The sequence below is a fragment of the Typha latifolia genome, chromosome 12 (genome assembly GCF_019914945.1).
Source record: "Typha latifolia isolate L0001 chromosome 12, TyphaL0001v2, whole genome shotgun sequence".
Taxonomy (NCBI): domain Eukaryota; kingdom Viridiplantae; phylum Streptophyta; class Magnoliopsida; order Poales; family Typhaceae; genus Typha; species Typha latifolia.
In genome coordinates this window covers 9,732,410-9,748,986 of record NC_133097.1, presented here as the reverse complement: position 1 = coordinate 9,748,986, position 16,577 = coordinate 9,732,410, and the positions used below count along the sequence as shown (strand labels likewise).

General features: G+C 38.4%; 3 protein-coding genes across 16 annotated transcripts; all 3 read right to left on the bottom strand.

Moving 5' to 3' along the window:
• Positions 1-10: 10 nt before the first annotated feature.
• Positions 11-6,056, bottom strand: LOC140798629 (3-ketoacyl-CoA thiolase 2, peroxisomal-like). Of its 2 annotated transcripts, XM_073152568.1 has the most exons (15): positions 5,914-6,056; positions 5,281-5,390; positions 5,122-5,198; positions 4,764-4,848; positions 4,509-4,635; positions 4,320-4,418; positions 4,165-4,232; positions 3,948-4,055; positions 3,787-3,864; positions 2,933-3,065; positions 2,745-2,841; positions 2,139-2,262; positions 1,943-2,051; positions 393-476; positions 11-303 (listed from the first exon to the last, which is right to left on the bottom strand). In XM_073152568.1, exons 2-15 carry the CDS (start codon positions 5,362-5,364, stop codon positions 194-196), a joined length of 1,383 nt encoding a protein of 460 aa, XP_073008669.1. In that variant the 5' UTR covers positions 5,365-5,390; positions 5,914-6,056; the 3' UTR covers positions 11-193. The 2 variants fall into 2 exon arrangements, with proteins under 2 accessions (XP_073008669.1, XP_073008668.1); XM_073152567.1 differs by lacking the exon at positions 5,914-6,056 and having other exon boundaries at positions 5,281-5,549.
• On the bottom strand, positions 5,736-13,148 carry LOC140798627 (sterol 3-beta-glucosyltransferase UGT80A2-like). Of its 13 annotated transcripts, none has more exons than XM_073152566.1 (15): positions 12,987-13,148; positions 12,033-12,226; positions 11,495-11,734; positions 10,922-11,033; positions 10,651-10,821; positions 9,811-9,874; positions 9,623-9,680; positions 8,593-8,770; positions 8,144-8,274; positions 7,883-7,985; positions 7,678-7,754; positions 7,100-7,147; positions 6,848-7,015; positions 6,200-6,400; positions 5,736-5,984 (listed from the first exon to the last, which is right to left on the bottom strand). In XM_073152566.1, the coding sequence occupies exons 2-14, from the start codon at positions 12,189-12,191 to the stop codon at positions 6,221-6,223; spliced, it is 1,689 nt and encodes a 562-aa protein (XP_073008667.1). In that variant the 5' UTR covers positions 12,192-12,226; positions 12,987-13,148; the 3' UTR covers positions 5,736-5,984; positions 6,200-6,220. The 13 variants fall into 13 exon arrangements, 9 of the variants coding, with proteins under 9 accessions (XP_073008667.1, XP_073008660.1, XP_073008659.1 ...); XM_073152559.1 differs by having other exon boundaries at positions 6,248-6,400; positions 12,926-13,060; XM_073152558.1 differs by having other exon boundaries at positions 12,926-13,057.
• A 131-nt stretch (positions 13,149-13,279) lies between these two features.
• Positions 13,280-15,710, bottom strand: LOC140798435 (probable pectate lyase 8). The gene is made up of 7 exons (XM_073152260.1): positions 15,548-15,710; positions 15,388-15,465; positions 15,242-15,307; positions 14,265-14,907; positions 14,063-14,166; positions 13,850-13,988; positions 13,280-13,761 (listed from the first exon to the last, which is right to left on the bottom strand). The coding sequence occupies exons 1-7, from the start codon at positions 15,646-15,648 to the stop codon at positions 13,540-13,542; spliced, it is 1,353 nt and encodes a 450-aa protein (XP_073008361.1). The 5' UTR covers positions 15,649-15,710; the 3' UTR covers positions 13,280-13,539.
• Positions 15,711-16,577: the final 867 nt, after the last annotated feature.

The following is a 16,577-nucleotide window of genomic DNA, read 5'->3' as shown; positions in this document are numbered from 1 at the left end:
CAACTTGTAATAAGCTTCGAAAGATCTAAGAAAAATATATATATTTATAGGAGATAGATGGTTCAAACAATGGCTGAGCCAATGGGAATACCTGGCCAACTTGCTATAGTAAGCAAATCTCTTATTCTCTTAAACAATATAACTTGTCTTAAGAGCAATAACTTAAATAATAGTATAAGCTTTCATGAGGTGTTTATAAAGCATCCTTTGATAGCAAGTTGTTGGACAGGATCCTTCTAGCATTGCTGAGCTGATCTACACCATCGCCTTGCTCGAGAACAGCTGCAGCACCCATACCAGAACCTGTCAATGTGCATCACAAAGTCAGTCTCTAATTTATGCACATAAAAGAGAACAGGACGTATGCTTGAAATGGAGGGTGGAGAGCTGACCTATGCACATGGAAATTATTCCGAACCTGCAGTCCTTGCCTCTGCGCTTCATTTCATTTAAGAGAGTGCTCACACAACGAGCACCTGTCAACAATAAAGAGGCAGCTCATTTTAAATTTGCTGTGAAATTAAAGTAATGGGCCTTCATTTAAAGTTACAAAACTCGAAGCAAGTAGAAATAACCTGATACAAGGCCAAATTGAACATCGGAAGTCAGAGTAGGATATAATTCCTTCTCAGTAATTTGGATTACATGATTTTCTTACATAAATGGACTTCATCTAATGTTGCAAAGTTAAGTATACATATATTGACTTCAATAGAAGCAGTATCAAACCAATATTTTCCCCATCATATCAGATCGAGGAATCAGGTTCAAATTTATATATGTAACCAAATATGTCAATATTTTTCTTTCCCTCATTATCAATCTGATTTGTCAAAACTAGTAACTAGCCAGGATATACTATCTGGATATTTTGTCAACCATTTCTAGTTTGGCCATGAATTCTGTTCCCAGCCTATCAATCATTCTAGCTCCTAACAAACCTAAAGGGGTTTAATCCAAGAGGCCAGACAATCCAATCTGATACAGCTTAATTTTGATGTCAACCATATCAAGTCCAGTTGACCAAATAACATGATGTTCATCTCACAACTTACGTCCTAATAAGCAATTTGTGGTGTACATTATGATACAACAAATCCCTAAATCACAAAATGCCACTCACTCAAGTCATCACTGAACGAGTTCTAGTACTTCAGAGACTGAAAAAGAGAGCGACTCTTGTTTTAAGTCAATTACTGAGTGTAAAGACTAATATTCATGATACTAACTCAATGTCACAAAGAAAAAGTAATAAGCCGAGAAACATATTATGAGCAAAACAATAAAAACTTCATGCGAGGTCAGGATTGCTATAATGTTATCTACTTGAGTTGATTCAATTCAAGTAGATAGCCTCTATATTATGGGTAAGGATGAGTAGATATTGCCTTTCCAGGCCCTGAAATAGTAGGAGTTTGTGGACCAGGATGCCCTTCTTTTCGGGTAGAATTTTATCTCACTCTCTTATTCATAGATAGCTCTTAGTTTGCTTATGGGTGGAGAGACATGAACTTGACAAAAACTTGAAATACAGAAGAAATAAGGATCTCTACTTTTCCTATCTTCATTGTGAACTGAACAACAGACAGATAGAGAGCAACTACAATGATTGTCCTTATTTCTTCTAGAATCTAACTGCAAAATGTTAAACAATGATCATAAGAACTTCTAGAATAGATTTATTTTTAATTACAGTTACAGTCATAAGATTTCGAAATTTCTGCTTTGTACTGTTGTAACATTAGACAAGTTCTTCAGGTAATAGTGCAGAGTTATAAAAAATTTCTCTATTCTTAAAATCATGCAGTATCCCAAGGTACATAAGGAAAAAAAAAGTGTGGATTATGGACGGGCATCACAGATTTACTTCATTGTACAATATTCCTGAAAGGTATAGTTTCGTAATTTCATACTGTCAGATAATAGCAAGAAAGAGAGGTACCAGTAGCACCCAATGGATGGCCAAGGGCAATTGCACCTCCATTAACATTGACTTTTTCTGGGTCCAGCTCCAGCTTTTTGCAGCAGTACACGAATTGGGAGGCAAAAGCCTTTTCAAAGGAAGAAAGTTTAAGACTTTGCAGATCATCCTCTCATACAGACTCTGAAGATTTTAGAAGCAGGCCCAGGAATTTTACCTCATTTATTTCGTAAAGGTCAATATCATCAATCTGAAGACCAGCAGCTTTCGCTGCAGCAGGTATTGCAACAGCAGGACCAACACCCATCACAGCAGGATCAACCCCAACTGCAGCGAAACTCCTAAAAGGGTGCAAATGTGGATTCTAATAAGAATAGGTGATTCCACAAAATACCGTGCACTTCCATAAAATTGAATCAGGAAATATTCAGCACTATGATCACATAAAGTCAGATGACAACTTTGATTGCGAAGAATGGGAATTTAAACATAAGTTACCAATTACAGGAACTTGATGAGTGTTAGAACATACATACTGCAATTTTGGAAATCGAGTTATTGATGATTTTAACAGATCTTCAGAGGAGAACTTATATAGTGCATAAAAATAAGTAGTCCCAAACACAAGATCAAGTGATTTTGATTAATTGTCTAAGCGACTAATTAGAAAGTAACTGGTGTCTAGATGGTTTGTTGATCCATCCCCTAGACAGCACATGACCTACTTGACTACCTTGCCTCATACACATCAAATTTCTTATTGAAACTGGTTGCGCCGAACTTCAGATCCATACAGAATAACTCGCATATATAAATATCTAACCTGAATACACCGAGTATGGGATACCCCTTCTGCATTGCTAAATCTCTCCTCATGAGAAGAACTGCTCCTGCCCCATCACTCACCTGGCTAGCATTGCCTGCAGATTTAGAACAGAGTATAAATAAAGAGAAGGAAGAACGAAAAAATATCTAATGACAATACAAGATCCAACAAGATGCCAGCAGTACCAGCAGTAGTGCTTCCATCCTTAGAAAATGCTGGTTTGAGTTTTGCAAGGACTGACATCGATGTATCAGGCCGAATTCCATCATCTGCAGAGACTGTGATTTGTTTTTTCTCTCCAGTTTTTGGATCTATTATCTTCATAAGGCAACATAAGTGTCAGTACTTAGTATATGGAACAGCAATAGAAATATCATAAAGAGCTTTTGAGATCTCATTTTTGGTTATTTTCAAATTTTCTCCCTGGGCTGCTGAAATATTCTTATCTTAAAGAGAGAAAACAGATAATGCTAATGACTAAAATTTTGAATCACTTTTTGTTTACTTCCACATCATTAGATGACTAGAATTATGCTGCTAAACCATCTAAGATCCTCATTTATTCTCAGACAAATGATTCAATAAGAACTATTAATTTTTCTCTCCTAATTCAATAGTTGAAATTAAAATAAAATTAATCGAAAGTACCGGTCACATGAACCAAAAGTACCGGTCACTTTTCTAAATTGTAACGATAAGTTAGTTATATTTTATTTCTCTCTCTTAGCTATTCATTTTTTAATTAAAGATAAAAAAAATAATAAATTGGTAGAAGTTGGCACTTCTATTATTAAGGAAATAGTTATAAGGATAAACAATTTGAAAATACTTAAATTCTAGTGTACTTATTTGTTAATCTAGTCACATATGCAAAATGTCTTATATACCCTTTAATTTATCAATAGATGAAAATTATTTATAATAACCAATTAGTTAGTATCGGATCATTTATCTTATTCTCAATGATTATGAACTTATTTTGAATTAGGGACATACAAAGAACATATCTGAATCTGCAATTCTGTAACAATAATTTTACCTTTGTAGTCACCGGAATAATTTCTTCTTTAAATTTGCCAGCAGCAGCTGCTGCAGCTGCTCGCCTATGAGATTCCACCTAAACAGCAAAAGAAAGGCATCAAAAGGCGATCCTACCAATAAGAGTACACTCATATAAAAGGAGGTATTTGTGAAACTCACAGCAGCTTGATCTTGCTCCTGGCGTGTTACACCAAAACGATGTGCAACATTCTCAGATGTCATACCCATAGGAAGGAGGCATTCTCGGGCTTGAGCAAAAATCTCAACCTACAGAATAATATTAATTGAAGATGCAGAAAAGATGTTAATCAGTTCACCAGAACAGACATATCAAAGCAAGCAAGAATTGCATTAAGAGTGGTTGTAATAAACTTACTTTAGGATTAACTGGCCCACTCCAACCAACTGAATTCACAGTCATGGATTCTACACCAGCAGCAATACCTGCAATAGCACGGGCCAACTAGAAAATTAGAAAGACCAGGAACAAGGATGAAGTTAAAAATGAGGCAGCCATAGTAAAAACCTCACCAATGTCATAGAACCCAGCCTTAATAGCTGCTGCAACGTCGGCAACTGCCTGAAGGCCAGATGAGCACTGCCGATTCACTGTTCTGAGAGGAACAGTATCTGATTTATACATAAAAGGATCACATTAGTCACAAGGTAGTGGATGCAATTAGATGATGTCTAAAATTAAGAGCACACAAACTCGGATACCAGGGAAACCAGCATAAAATGCCGCCATCCTGCATTCAATTGCTCTTTGGGATCCCGGAGCCAAGACAGTCCCAACAATAATATCACCAACTTCACTTGGGTTTAATTTAGTTCTATCTATTAAAGCCTGAAATAGGAAGTTATCTAATCAAAATAACATAGTTTTCTTAAAATAACCATCAAAAGATTGGACCTTAGTTAATAATCTGATTGTTTTAAAGCACTTTGTGGAAAAGAGGGGGAAAAAAATCAAACCTTTAAAACAGATGCCAAGAGGTCTTCAGGTGGTGTATCCTTAAAGCCTCCTCTTTTGGATTTGCAAATTGCAGTTCGATACGCACTACACGACACAAAAAGGAGCATAACAAAGAACTATTACAACTCCTACTTTCTAGACAAAACAACGAGTGAGGACAACTAAATAATTTTTCACCTCTTTCATTCGATAAGATAATAATTCGCTAGAACACAAATCGTAAAAGGTGAAAAGACCAAAGGCCACAAAAATGCGAAAAGAAGAAACCGCTTACGCGACAATAATTCGCTAGAACACAAATCGTAAAAGGTGAAAAGACCAAAGGCCACAAAAATGCGAAAAGAAGAAACCGCTTACGCGACAATGACGACATCGTCACCGAAGCAATTACTCCTCTGATACGCCGCGCTATCCCCGGAAGAACAGATGGAGGCCTGACCAATAACCATAAGCGACCTCGAAGACCAAAACGAAAAAGAACATGGAATAGATCTATAGATCGGAAGATCTCATTACCGAGAGACCGGAAGAAGGGTGGATCGAGGAAGTGGGCTGGAGATGTTGGAGGAGGATCCTTTGCCTGTTGATGGCCTTCTCCATTCTCTCGTTCTCTCTAAGCTCTGTCTCTGTGATTAGAATTTTTGTTTTTTCTCTTCGTCGGAGGAAAGCTTAGATGAGAAACGTTTTTATTGGAAAAAATGAGAGAGGTGGGCCATAAATCACGGCGGATACCAGGACTATAGTAACCCACCAATCCACCGTACGAGAAACAACTAATGTTGTCCATTAGTTACGGAAACAATATAATATATATATATATATAAAGAGAATATATCTAAAAGAGTATTTTACTTTTCAATACTAGAATATATATATTTGAAACAAAAAAGAGTATTTGGAAAGTTATAGAAACTAGATTCATAAAATTTAATTAATTAATGCCATTAAATCAAATATAAAGTTATGGAAACTATTGATCAGATGTAAAATTAATCAGCTTAAAGAATCTTAGTAAGAATATTTTTAATTCAATCAAGTGGATTTCTACTTAACAGAGAATATTCTTCGATCAACAACGTGGAAACTATGCCGGAGTCGGTGGGAGGGACTAGGTTGACCGAAAGTACGTGGAACTTGTGTTGCACTTACCTTGGAAAGTTGATGCGATTTAGCTTACTATTTTCAACGTATCGTCAGTCCAGTCATCAGTGGGAAAGCTTCTGAAACAGAAAGAAAGAAAGAAAGAAACTTCCTTAGAAGAACGATGAAGACCATCCAACGAGTCAAACAATATTCATACGTTGACTACTCCCATCACATTCAAAAGCAAGAGGACGGACAGTTTCACATGGAAATTTCATATTAGACGAGATATAATAAGACCAAAGATATATATTCCTTTAAGCCCATAAAAGTGATAGATATTGGATGATACGGTAAAAGGAACACGTGAGAATCAAGAACAGCCCAGCCATCTCTTTACAAATCCAAGTAGGGGTTTTCTGGAGTTTGGTTGTGCTGCAGTAGGTTGTGATGGCCACTGTAAAGGAAGATGTTTGAAAAATGCTTTCGCAGCTCCGGCTGCACCATCTTCTAATTCAATTGCCTTGGCCAACTCAACAGCTCTTTCTTTCACCTAAAATTTTTCGTAAATATGCATCAAATTCTTTGATGTGCTAAAGGCAAATCGACTAAAGCATATTTGGGAAATTCCTATACATAACGAAAGAAAGGATTTAGATGATCGAGTGATTAGTGTGTGTTCAGTTCGTATTGCGAACTTGTTATTATGCAGTTGACATCCCATAATTAAATGTTTCTTGCTCCACGAATAAAAAGTATCAGATGTCTAAGATTATTAATTACCATTTTCCATAAATTTGAGAACTTATGAGAAGCCATTATGCAAGCACCGAGGTATGAAAATAAAAGACTAATGACTATTAAAGTAGGAAGAAAGCAACAAAAAAAGAGAAATTTTATCTCTCTGTAATCTCTCTCTACTTTTCTAATTATTAATAGAATATAAATAGACCTGGCCAACTGATCTTTAATAAAAGAGAGAAATTTCAGCAACATTTACCTTCGGGTCCATCATAAACTGTATTGCATCAACCAACTTCTGCTGCGTGAATTGGTCAATGGGTATAGGTGGGGGCCCTAACCCTCTTGCATGAACCCGGTTTCCCCAAAATGGTTGATCACCAAAGAAAGGTACCACTGTAGTTGGACACTGCATCAAATTTAAGAACTATTTACGGTCCAATTAAGCATACAAGCATATAGGCATCCATAGGCATGTGAACATAAAAGTATACACACAGAGAGAGTTTACCGCTGCTTTGAGGCCAGCAGCTGTTGTTCCAGCACCACCGTGATGCAACTGAGGATAGAACAAGTATAATAAGACCTCCCCATTAGCAAAAATTGCATTGAAAGGTTCAGAACCATTCAGAAGTGAAGGCATGACTCAATATAGAACTTAACTTAACGTTACATATTTTGGTATTAACACCATTTTCAAGATGACAGGGCAACTAAGTGCTTACAGAGTTACACTGATAACTAAGGACAGGTCAAATTCAATTAATACAAGAATAGATTACCGCATGTATACTATTACATGAATTACACAATAATAAGTAACAGTTACACAGAATTCTTTGTGGGGTAGGGGTGAGTTGGCCCTTCTTGACTCCCCTCTCAGATCCACCCAATTACTGTTGTTATGACTTATGACTTATGAGCATCCTCGTATGTCTAGCACTACTTATTAAGTACTGCCAAAAGGATAGCCAGACCTAGTTTTGATTCTACCAGTAAATGTTTACCAATACTTTCCTTCATGACACAAGTACAAAAATTATATTTGTTCTTATATTAAAAAAAACATCTACTCAGACTGTTATTTACCACTGCCTTACACTGCAAGAAGAGCCAGTCGTGGGGAACATTGTCCAGGAGATATACAAATTCCATTGTTTCTGCCACTGCCATAATACTTTTGAGTTAGTAAAATCACAGGATGAAAAAGCTTGCATGTCAAGAAAAAGGGGAAAGAACAGATAGCATATTCATAGGACTGTATTTAGTCGGAGAAAAGGAGTCACAAACTCACAATTCCCAAGTCCACCCCATCCCTTATTAATGATGCCTCTCTGTCCAGTGATTTCAAGTGCCTCTACAATGATTCTAGTCATCTTTTCTGGTTCTTGGACCGGCTAAGATATGGAACAATAAAACTGAAATGGTTAATGATGAAAATTCTACAGATATAAAACTTAGAAGATTGGTCAAAAGAAGGACAAGCATAAAACCAGAATACTGGATTACTACTAAAAAGAATAACTTGAGAGGAACCACAGAAAAATAAACATACAAGGCTACCGAATCCAATATAAATAGGCTTGTCACCAGCATCAAGCCATTTCATAAGTGATTCCGGAGGTTCATAGTTTGATGCAAGATCAAGGAAACAAAACCCAACTACATCAATCTTGGGTCCCCAATCTGCAATTTAACAAAACAGTTCCCTAAGAACAGCAATAGACTTAAGGTCACACAATTAGTCAAACATTGAATAAAGAATTTGCCAGATCTTAACTTCAGCTTCAATTAATCTTTGTGAACATCAAAATACAAAACTTGACAAGCTTAAGTAACCAACTACAGGCAAAACAACAACTTAGTACAGTAGAAAATATCAAGTCAACAACAGGTTCTCAGTGTTAAATTGTTAACAATGGATGTTCTTCTTTAACTGGTAGTATGCAACATATGTTTCTGATATCCAACAGAAGCCATATTAAGTGAAGCACATAAACAGACCTTTAGGTTTGGGGACAATATGAGGACTCCAGATATATCCATGAGGTATGTCAGAATCAGAACCCTGTGCACCGCTTAGGTAGGTGACAGGTCGCAGCTTTAATTTCTTTTTCCTGAAATCATTAATAATGTCCCGAATTCCCAGCCAAATCATGGAGTCAACAATTTGGTAGGAAAGCTGCAAAATGATACGGGAGTCAACAAAAGTAAGTGTTTTTTCTAGAAGAATATGCATGAATCAGAGGATTAGGGAATTATAATTGGCAACCGTAAAGAAGAAAGAAATATCCAACTTCTGCAATCCTATACAAGTACACAGATAATGGAAGAATTCGCAAGATAGAACAAATTATGCATACCATGAAAATGTAACACATAAAACTGAGATAAACTTGAGATCAGAGTAGACAAAGTATAGCTGATTGTTATGTCTAAAACTTTTACTAATTCTCAAGTCAATTTATTTCAGAGAATGCGAAACAGGATGCTCAACATCTGGCTCAATGACCCCTTTTCATTAAAAGAACAAAGAAACTTCTACAGGCCAGGTTAATTCTAACAAAAGGTATTTCAGGGTGATAGAAATGCAAGTGCCAAAGAATTATCATTATGTTCTAACAGAGATCATCCTGGTCATACAGAATGTTAAAGTAAGGCAAAAGACTTGTTTAAAAATTGCAGACAGAAAGCTCATGGTGATAGCAATAGAAAGGGCATTCAATGTCAAAAAATTCTTTTAATGTTCAGACATGATTAATCTCAACTCCAATATATACGGCGACAAATTTGTGCAGTTGGTGCAAGGAAGATAAATGAGGAAGTACTTACCCTTCTAATGTTTACCATGCAATAGATTAATGCAAAACAAGAAAGTTATCTATAAGTAACATAACGCCCAAAACAAAAACTCGCAAAATCTTAATCCAGTTAATCACACACAAAAAAATTGATAAATCAGATAAAAGCAATTTTAGCATACTACCTAATAAACTGAAAGTATTTAGCATATAGCAGGACAAAATTTGCTCACTCTATATGCAGCTGGATGCCTGACACGTGAAAGAGGATGTGGAAACTCATTAGTGGGCCTGACAAGAATTAAACATGTTGATTATGCAGCACAACACCCTCATTTATAATATACATTGGATGATGATACACAAAATTGACCCAGAGAAAGAGAAGAAGACAAGCAAAGAGAGAAAGTGAGGGACTCACGTCCATGGCATTGTAAAAAATACATGAACTGGTACTTTTAGCGCCTCTGCCACATGTGTATGCCCTGAACAAGCATTCGTCCAGATCAGCAGTTGGAGTCAAAACTTCCAATTGTGCATAAAACAAGACTACTGTTAGTTCCCTGTATTAATAAAGTAGAAGTATCAAAACTAACTTGGATTTTCTAAATTTATCAAGAAAGAGTAGGGGAATGCACATGAATAAAACCAATCATACATCTGAAAAGAGTACGATCAGTGAGAGAAAACAGGAAGTTAACCAACCAAATCAAATCCTTAAATAAAGACCATCTATGGGATCAAATCATTCTTCCTGTAGTAACCCAAGGGAAGTGAAAGCACAGGAGGATAAAGATGACATATGACTTAAACACTCATTACAATTTCACATACATCTATATACAGAAAAGAGCAATAAATCTGAAAGGCAAAAGTCAGCTGGAACATGAAGAAGAACAGTTTCCTATACTGCAAAAGAATATTCATATTTACATCAGTCGAGAATTCAAAGTTGAGGTCATAAACCCACAAACGTATCTCGGATTTTATGTAACAGTTCATTTTCCCATTCAGCTTCAGAAATTTAGTCTTTAAAATCAACATACAGAAAGCTTGATGGGGATATATCAGGTATTAAAACCTAATGTGGATACAAGGCCAAGAGTAGAAAAGACAAAGATATATTGGAGCTCAATTACTCTCTGCAGATACCGTTATTGAAGATTCTAGGGAAATTTGAAATAAGTTGGCTAGCAACAGACTGCAAACAAACAAGTGAGAAAGAAATTTATACTATGTATATGGTAAGATAAACACTAACCATACGCTGGTGGATTGGCAATTATGGCACCTGCCTCGAAGGGAATACCCGTATCAACATCTGGGTCCGTGCAGGCAGGAAGCAAGGAGAAAATAATACCTTTGATCTGTTTTCGTTGAATATGAACCTCTGATGGAGCTGAAGGTAAGAAACCCTTGTTTTTTACCATGTCTGTTCTAAGTAACAAGATATATTGTCAATAGATTTTGCGTAATATGAATGGTTAGCACATGTCTTCTAATATGCAAAAGATCAACATCTTATGACATACATTCAGCAAGAATCTTTGGATCTCCACCAAGAGGGTAGAACTCCAAACCAGCAGTCAGAACAAACTCCCTGAAGTTGGCATGAGTAGCTAGTCTAACACGATGGCCATAGTCCTGCAAGGAAAATCTTAACTGCATTGAAGGAAAGCTTGCCCAATAGTTCTATTTTCAACAAACCCTAACATGAGCAGACATTGTGAGATCCGCAAGCAAACAAACATGTCAAGGAGTCAACTAAAAGAAGCATCTCAATTTTTTATTTTTTTATGACATAAGAATACATTCAGCAGCATAACAAGGTTGACAAATCCATGGTCTATTTCCCTTAGAGCAAGTTCTCTTCAAGCTCACTTAAATGGAATTTACACAGACAGAGAAATTAATGGACTAACAATGTGTTTCTATAATCTAACTTACAAAAATAGAAACAAATTGAAATGCCAGTTATTAGAAATTTAGGCTGAAGATAAAATAATGAAGTGAAAAGTGAAAACTCAAAAATATTTAATACCTAATAAAACAAAATCAATACATGTATAGATAGAGAAGAAATATATAAAGAAAAAAAAGATAACCTGTAAACGCTTCCCAATAGCGATAAATGGCTGCACGTCTCCTCTTGTACCAACAATAAGCATAGCTATTTGCATGGGAGGTCTATACTGGAGGTCTGCTGAGTCTAGTAGTTCTCCAACTGCTTCACCATATGCATCCACAGAACCAATATCAAGAGATACAGGTTCAAAATTGCTTGGGACATCAACAGCTACAGTTCCATCATCTTTCACTGTAGCTATGCGACCAAACATTTTTTTCTGCAGCATTTCCAATTTACTAGCCAACAAAAATAAGAACATATGGAAGATTGTAAATGTTATAAGCTGATACATGACAAGTGTAGGAGACAGGTATCAGAAACTAGATGCAAATCCAAACCAGCCAGCTTACAAATTTGATCATATAAGCATGATGGCATTTACATACGTGAAGAATATAGAAGCAAATTTTGGTTGCTACGTAAAACTTAATCCTCCTTGTCTGTATAATAAGTTAATCCACCTTTATAGTAATGCAGATCAATAACAATCTTGGGAGCACAAAATGGGTCCAAACCTTCTTTCTCATGGACATTTTATCATCAAATGACTGGAATGCAGGATCACCATGCAGAATACCCTGCCTATGTCTCTCTGTTTTCGACCTTTCCGATTTTGATGAACTTGTCAATATCTCAGATCTTCCAGTGATAACATCTTCCCCCCCTCCAGGCATAGTGTAATCCCTAGGTAGACTTCCGGCATTTATCACTGAAAAAAAAAAGAATTCAGATGTTGAATCAGAAAATTATAATTTTTCATTAACAAAACTTAGTGCCACAACTCCAGATTGCAGTCATCTTTGAGGTACAATTGCAAAAAAATCCTCTTATTTCGCCTCCAGAAAGAGTTATTCAAAAAAGCTGCAAATTGTCCTAACTCAATTGGCACCACAACATACCATAAGGGTTTTAACGATAAAATGACACCAGAGTGAATTATTTCGAGATTTACAAATAAAATTAATCACCGGGAATCCTAAGAAGTTGCACAGCAAAGGGAATGATTTAGATCTTCATTTTCCCATTTTATATGGAGGGAAAGTATATCTAACAAAGTAATTAGATAAACCTATAGAAAGTCAACAAAAAAAAAGTGAAGGTGAATCCAGTATTATTACTTTACGGCCACCACATTCCATCAAACGCTTCAATCAAGGAGTAAAATTCTTCAGATAGTTGTTAACAAGTCACCATACGATTCCTATCAATAATCCCCTTCACCACCATAGTCTCTCGTTCCAATCACCACAGAAGCCAAAAGGAGGCAGAAGCTACCAATCTGAAGAACTAACATAGATTCCAAATAAAATCCGTCGACAACCTCAAGATTTTCCGAGTGCCATGGAACGACGTATCAAAGAGTAACAGAATGAAAAAATTTAAAAGAAAAGTAACAGAAGGGTCGTACTGTTTCTAAATAAAACTCCAGAGAGATCCAGAGAGAGAGAGAGAGAGAGAGAGAGAGTAACCAGAAGGGGTAAAGGCGTCGCCCTTGCTTTCCTCCGTTGCATTACTTAAGAGAGAACCCGATACGAACAAAGGAGAGAGAGAGAGAGAGAGAGAGAGAGAGAGAGAGAGAGCTCTGTTTATTCGCCAAGGCGGCACTTTGACACGTCGCGATCTCCGGAGGCTACCGCTTTTTTCACAAGGGACTTTTGCATTCATATCCTTCTAATTTTTATCTCTATCCAGAAAAACCCTTAAAATACTTTATTGTATGCTGTGATCAAATTAGCTAGTTTTACGAACACAAATTACAATCTATAGTATAAGTATTCATATATTAACTGGGGCCCATGTAGCTGGACATAGAGTAACAGGGATACAAAGTAAAAAAGCAATACAGGACCCAGAACTAATAGCCAACACTTCACACCTGCTCCAAAGACGACAGTTACATTGGAAACAGGGGGAGGTTGAGAATTTTGACATGGACAATCTTTACTCTTTAAGTAAAAGAAGGAAAAATAAAAATAAAATCTATGGCACTGCCAAATATAGCCTCTTCTTGCAAGCAGATCACTAGCAAACAGAACCACTGCGGCAAGATAGTACTCCTGCTCCAGAAGTGATCGATCCAACCATGGAAGAAGACTTGGCCCCGAGGCTAGAAGCCCTGGAATAGCTTGCAGATGCACCGGCTCCAGATGGGGTGAAGAAGGCTCCGTTAAGCAGGAGGTCTCCTTCTGATCTCCAGTTCCAATTCTTCCACTTGCTCTCATCCGTGTCAACCCTCTTTGTCACCTACCCATTTGAGATAAAACTTATAGATGTTAAGAGATCAAAGGATGTAAGGATGTCTTATATATAGGGAGATTTTGAGGCCATTTACCTCCTTTGCAAAGGGGTTTGTAGGAGCCAGGTATCTATTGCCCTGGCTGTTAATGGTTGGTTCTGCGCTGCCACCAATGGCGTACATTTCCCACTGCGTGTAGTCATTGTTCACCACATGGAAGTAGCCATGCCTACATCTGCAGTCACATATAAGTTGAATGTTAAAGGAGTTGATACGAGTTTGGCTCATGCCGTTTTGGAGAGAGAGTACCTTGGCATTCTCTGCATGAGTCCTTCGCCGAAATGGTTAAATGCTATTGTCACTTGCATGGCCTTGTCTCGTACGTAGGAATCGCTATGGCCTAATAGCATCACCTGCATAAATAAAGGCCCAAAGCTTTCTAAGCTTATACCCATTGGGTTTAAAAGTTATAAAAAAAAAAGATTTGGAGGAATTAATGGGCTAGGCTAACCTCGTTGTGTTTGGTGAAATAGTTGTTAGAAATGGTTATGGCAGTGGAGCCCATGATGGCATCTATGAGCCCATCCGCGCAATTCGACAACGAGCAGTGATCCACCCAGATGTAGCTCGACCCAAATATGGAAACCCCGTCACCATCCGCCATGGTCCTCCACCCATAATGAGATGGCGAAGAACGCACCATGGCGTTCCCTGTGGGCTTGCAGTCGTGGATGTGGATTCCATGTATGATTATGTTGGTCACGAATTGGACGGTGATGCAGGCCCCATTAGCGATGTGGACGTTGGCCCCGCGGCCGTCGATGGTCTTGAAGCTGTTCATGATAAGCTCCTGCTTGAGCGTGATGACCATGTCGCGCTCGAATGTGATCCATAGGGGCTCCTCCTGGATGACGGCGTAGCGGAGGGTGCCGGGTTTCGGGTTGACGGGGTCGTCGTCGCCCGAATCTGAGACGACGTAGTAGCGGCCGTCCCGGCCCCCGATGGCGTTGCGCCCGAATCCGATAGCGCAGTCGGCGAGGCGCTTGCGGTTCACTTGCCAGTCCGGGTCGCAGCGCCAGCAGTCGTCGACGGGGTTGCCCGTGCCGCATGTCAAATAGCCTAGGTCCCGGCGTGCAGTGCTATTGTTAATCGAGCTGAAAAATAAATCATTAATTAATTAAATTCATTAGGGCGATAAATTAGTGAGACTATTGGTCGAAGGGGATATTTGACTACAGACAAGGTGGTTGCAGTATTGGAGTAAGCAACCAACTAACCGATCAAAAGAACGTGGAATGTTTAGACCAAAGTTCGCGGCAATACTTAATGACTATAGGATAACTAATACAACTGAAGGCTACTGCACATCCAGGTGAGAGTTGAAAATGGACGTCGCCTACTAAGTCCACGAAAGCCCCACATAATAACTTCTTGTGACAAAAAGACTACTTACTCCTGCTTAATAAGGGTAAAAAGTAAACGGCATACTTGTGGACTTCGGAGACGACGAATTCCGGATCGTCGACTGCTCCCATCACCGCTTCTCCCCCGGTTCTGTTAAAAAAGGAAGCGTAAATTAAAATAGTAGCGGCCCAGCCATTTAAGATAAAAACTACTTTGATCTCTTCACTGACCTCGCTGTTGTAGGCGACGACTTCTCGTTGCCCGCCGCATCTCTCAGCCTCCTCCTCGAATTCGCTCCTCTTCCAACCCTACGAATACACCCGAATCGATCTGTGAGAAAGAGCTTTCCAACTCCGAGTCTCTCTTTTATTAGCTTAAACTTAAACTTACCTCGTTAATGAGAGGTTGTCGCCACCAATCCATCCGAGGGTTCCTGCGAGAACGACCAAGAGACCAAGAACAAGCAATGGGAACCACCGCAGAGACGCCATTGCCGCAAATCCCTCTCTTAATCAAGTCGAAGCTGAGGAAGAAAGTCGTAAGAAAAAAGCTCCGAGTAAATCGCAATTTATAGAGCGCAGCCCACTCATGAATGCTCTAATTAGGCGCCATCTACAGTGACTTAAAGCCCGCGAAATCGACTGACACGTGGGACGGGGTCCACCGCCCCCCCGACGTTAAACCGACTCTTCAACTGTGAGGAATTGGCATAAGAGTGGGGCCCAGTGGAGATGAGGTGGTTTAGTTGGGTAACTGCGGCGTAATCATGGGGATTGTTTTGCCCCCTTTTTTTTGGCTTAATAAATAAGTTTTAACTGTGGTCTGGATGGACGATAGATTGGTAGATTCATGCATGCAGTTTTGCAACACCGCCTCCTTCGTCATGATGTATATCCGGTCACCTAACCCAAGTTCCATCTTCCCAGTAAGTAAAAGAGATTAGTTAGCTCCGACCAACTCTCCCCATCGTTGGCGGGACCACGGCTAGATTTCGGGTAGGATTAAGAATTTTGAGCCGGGTTTTTACATTAATGAGATAGATCGGTAGGAGTCTTGGCCCAGAAGGAAGACCTAACCACTAGCAACTAGCATGTCACATGGCATGTAGCGTTCCTTACGGCCGGATTGCGTAAACCGCACTCTCTCTTTTCTTTTCTTTTTCTTTTTTTTTTGTGCTAATGCGTAAGGCGTTTATTGCGGCTGGATTGATTGATCCACATGCACTTCTAGTTACCCTATCTGTCTATCTATCTATCTATCTATCTATCTAACTATCCATATTTGCGGCTTCTATCTTTGGCCTCCACTTCCCAAGCATTTTTCATATGTATCGTGGCTCTAGTGGCAGCACGTAACTAGGGATGTTATCAAGCCAAGATATGTTTAAACTTGGGTTGAAATTAATTTTGAATTTTAGCTA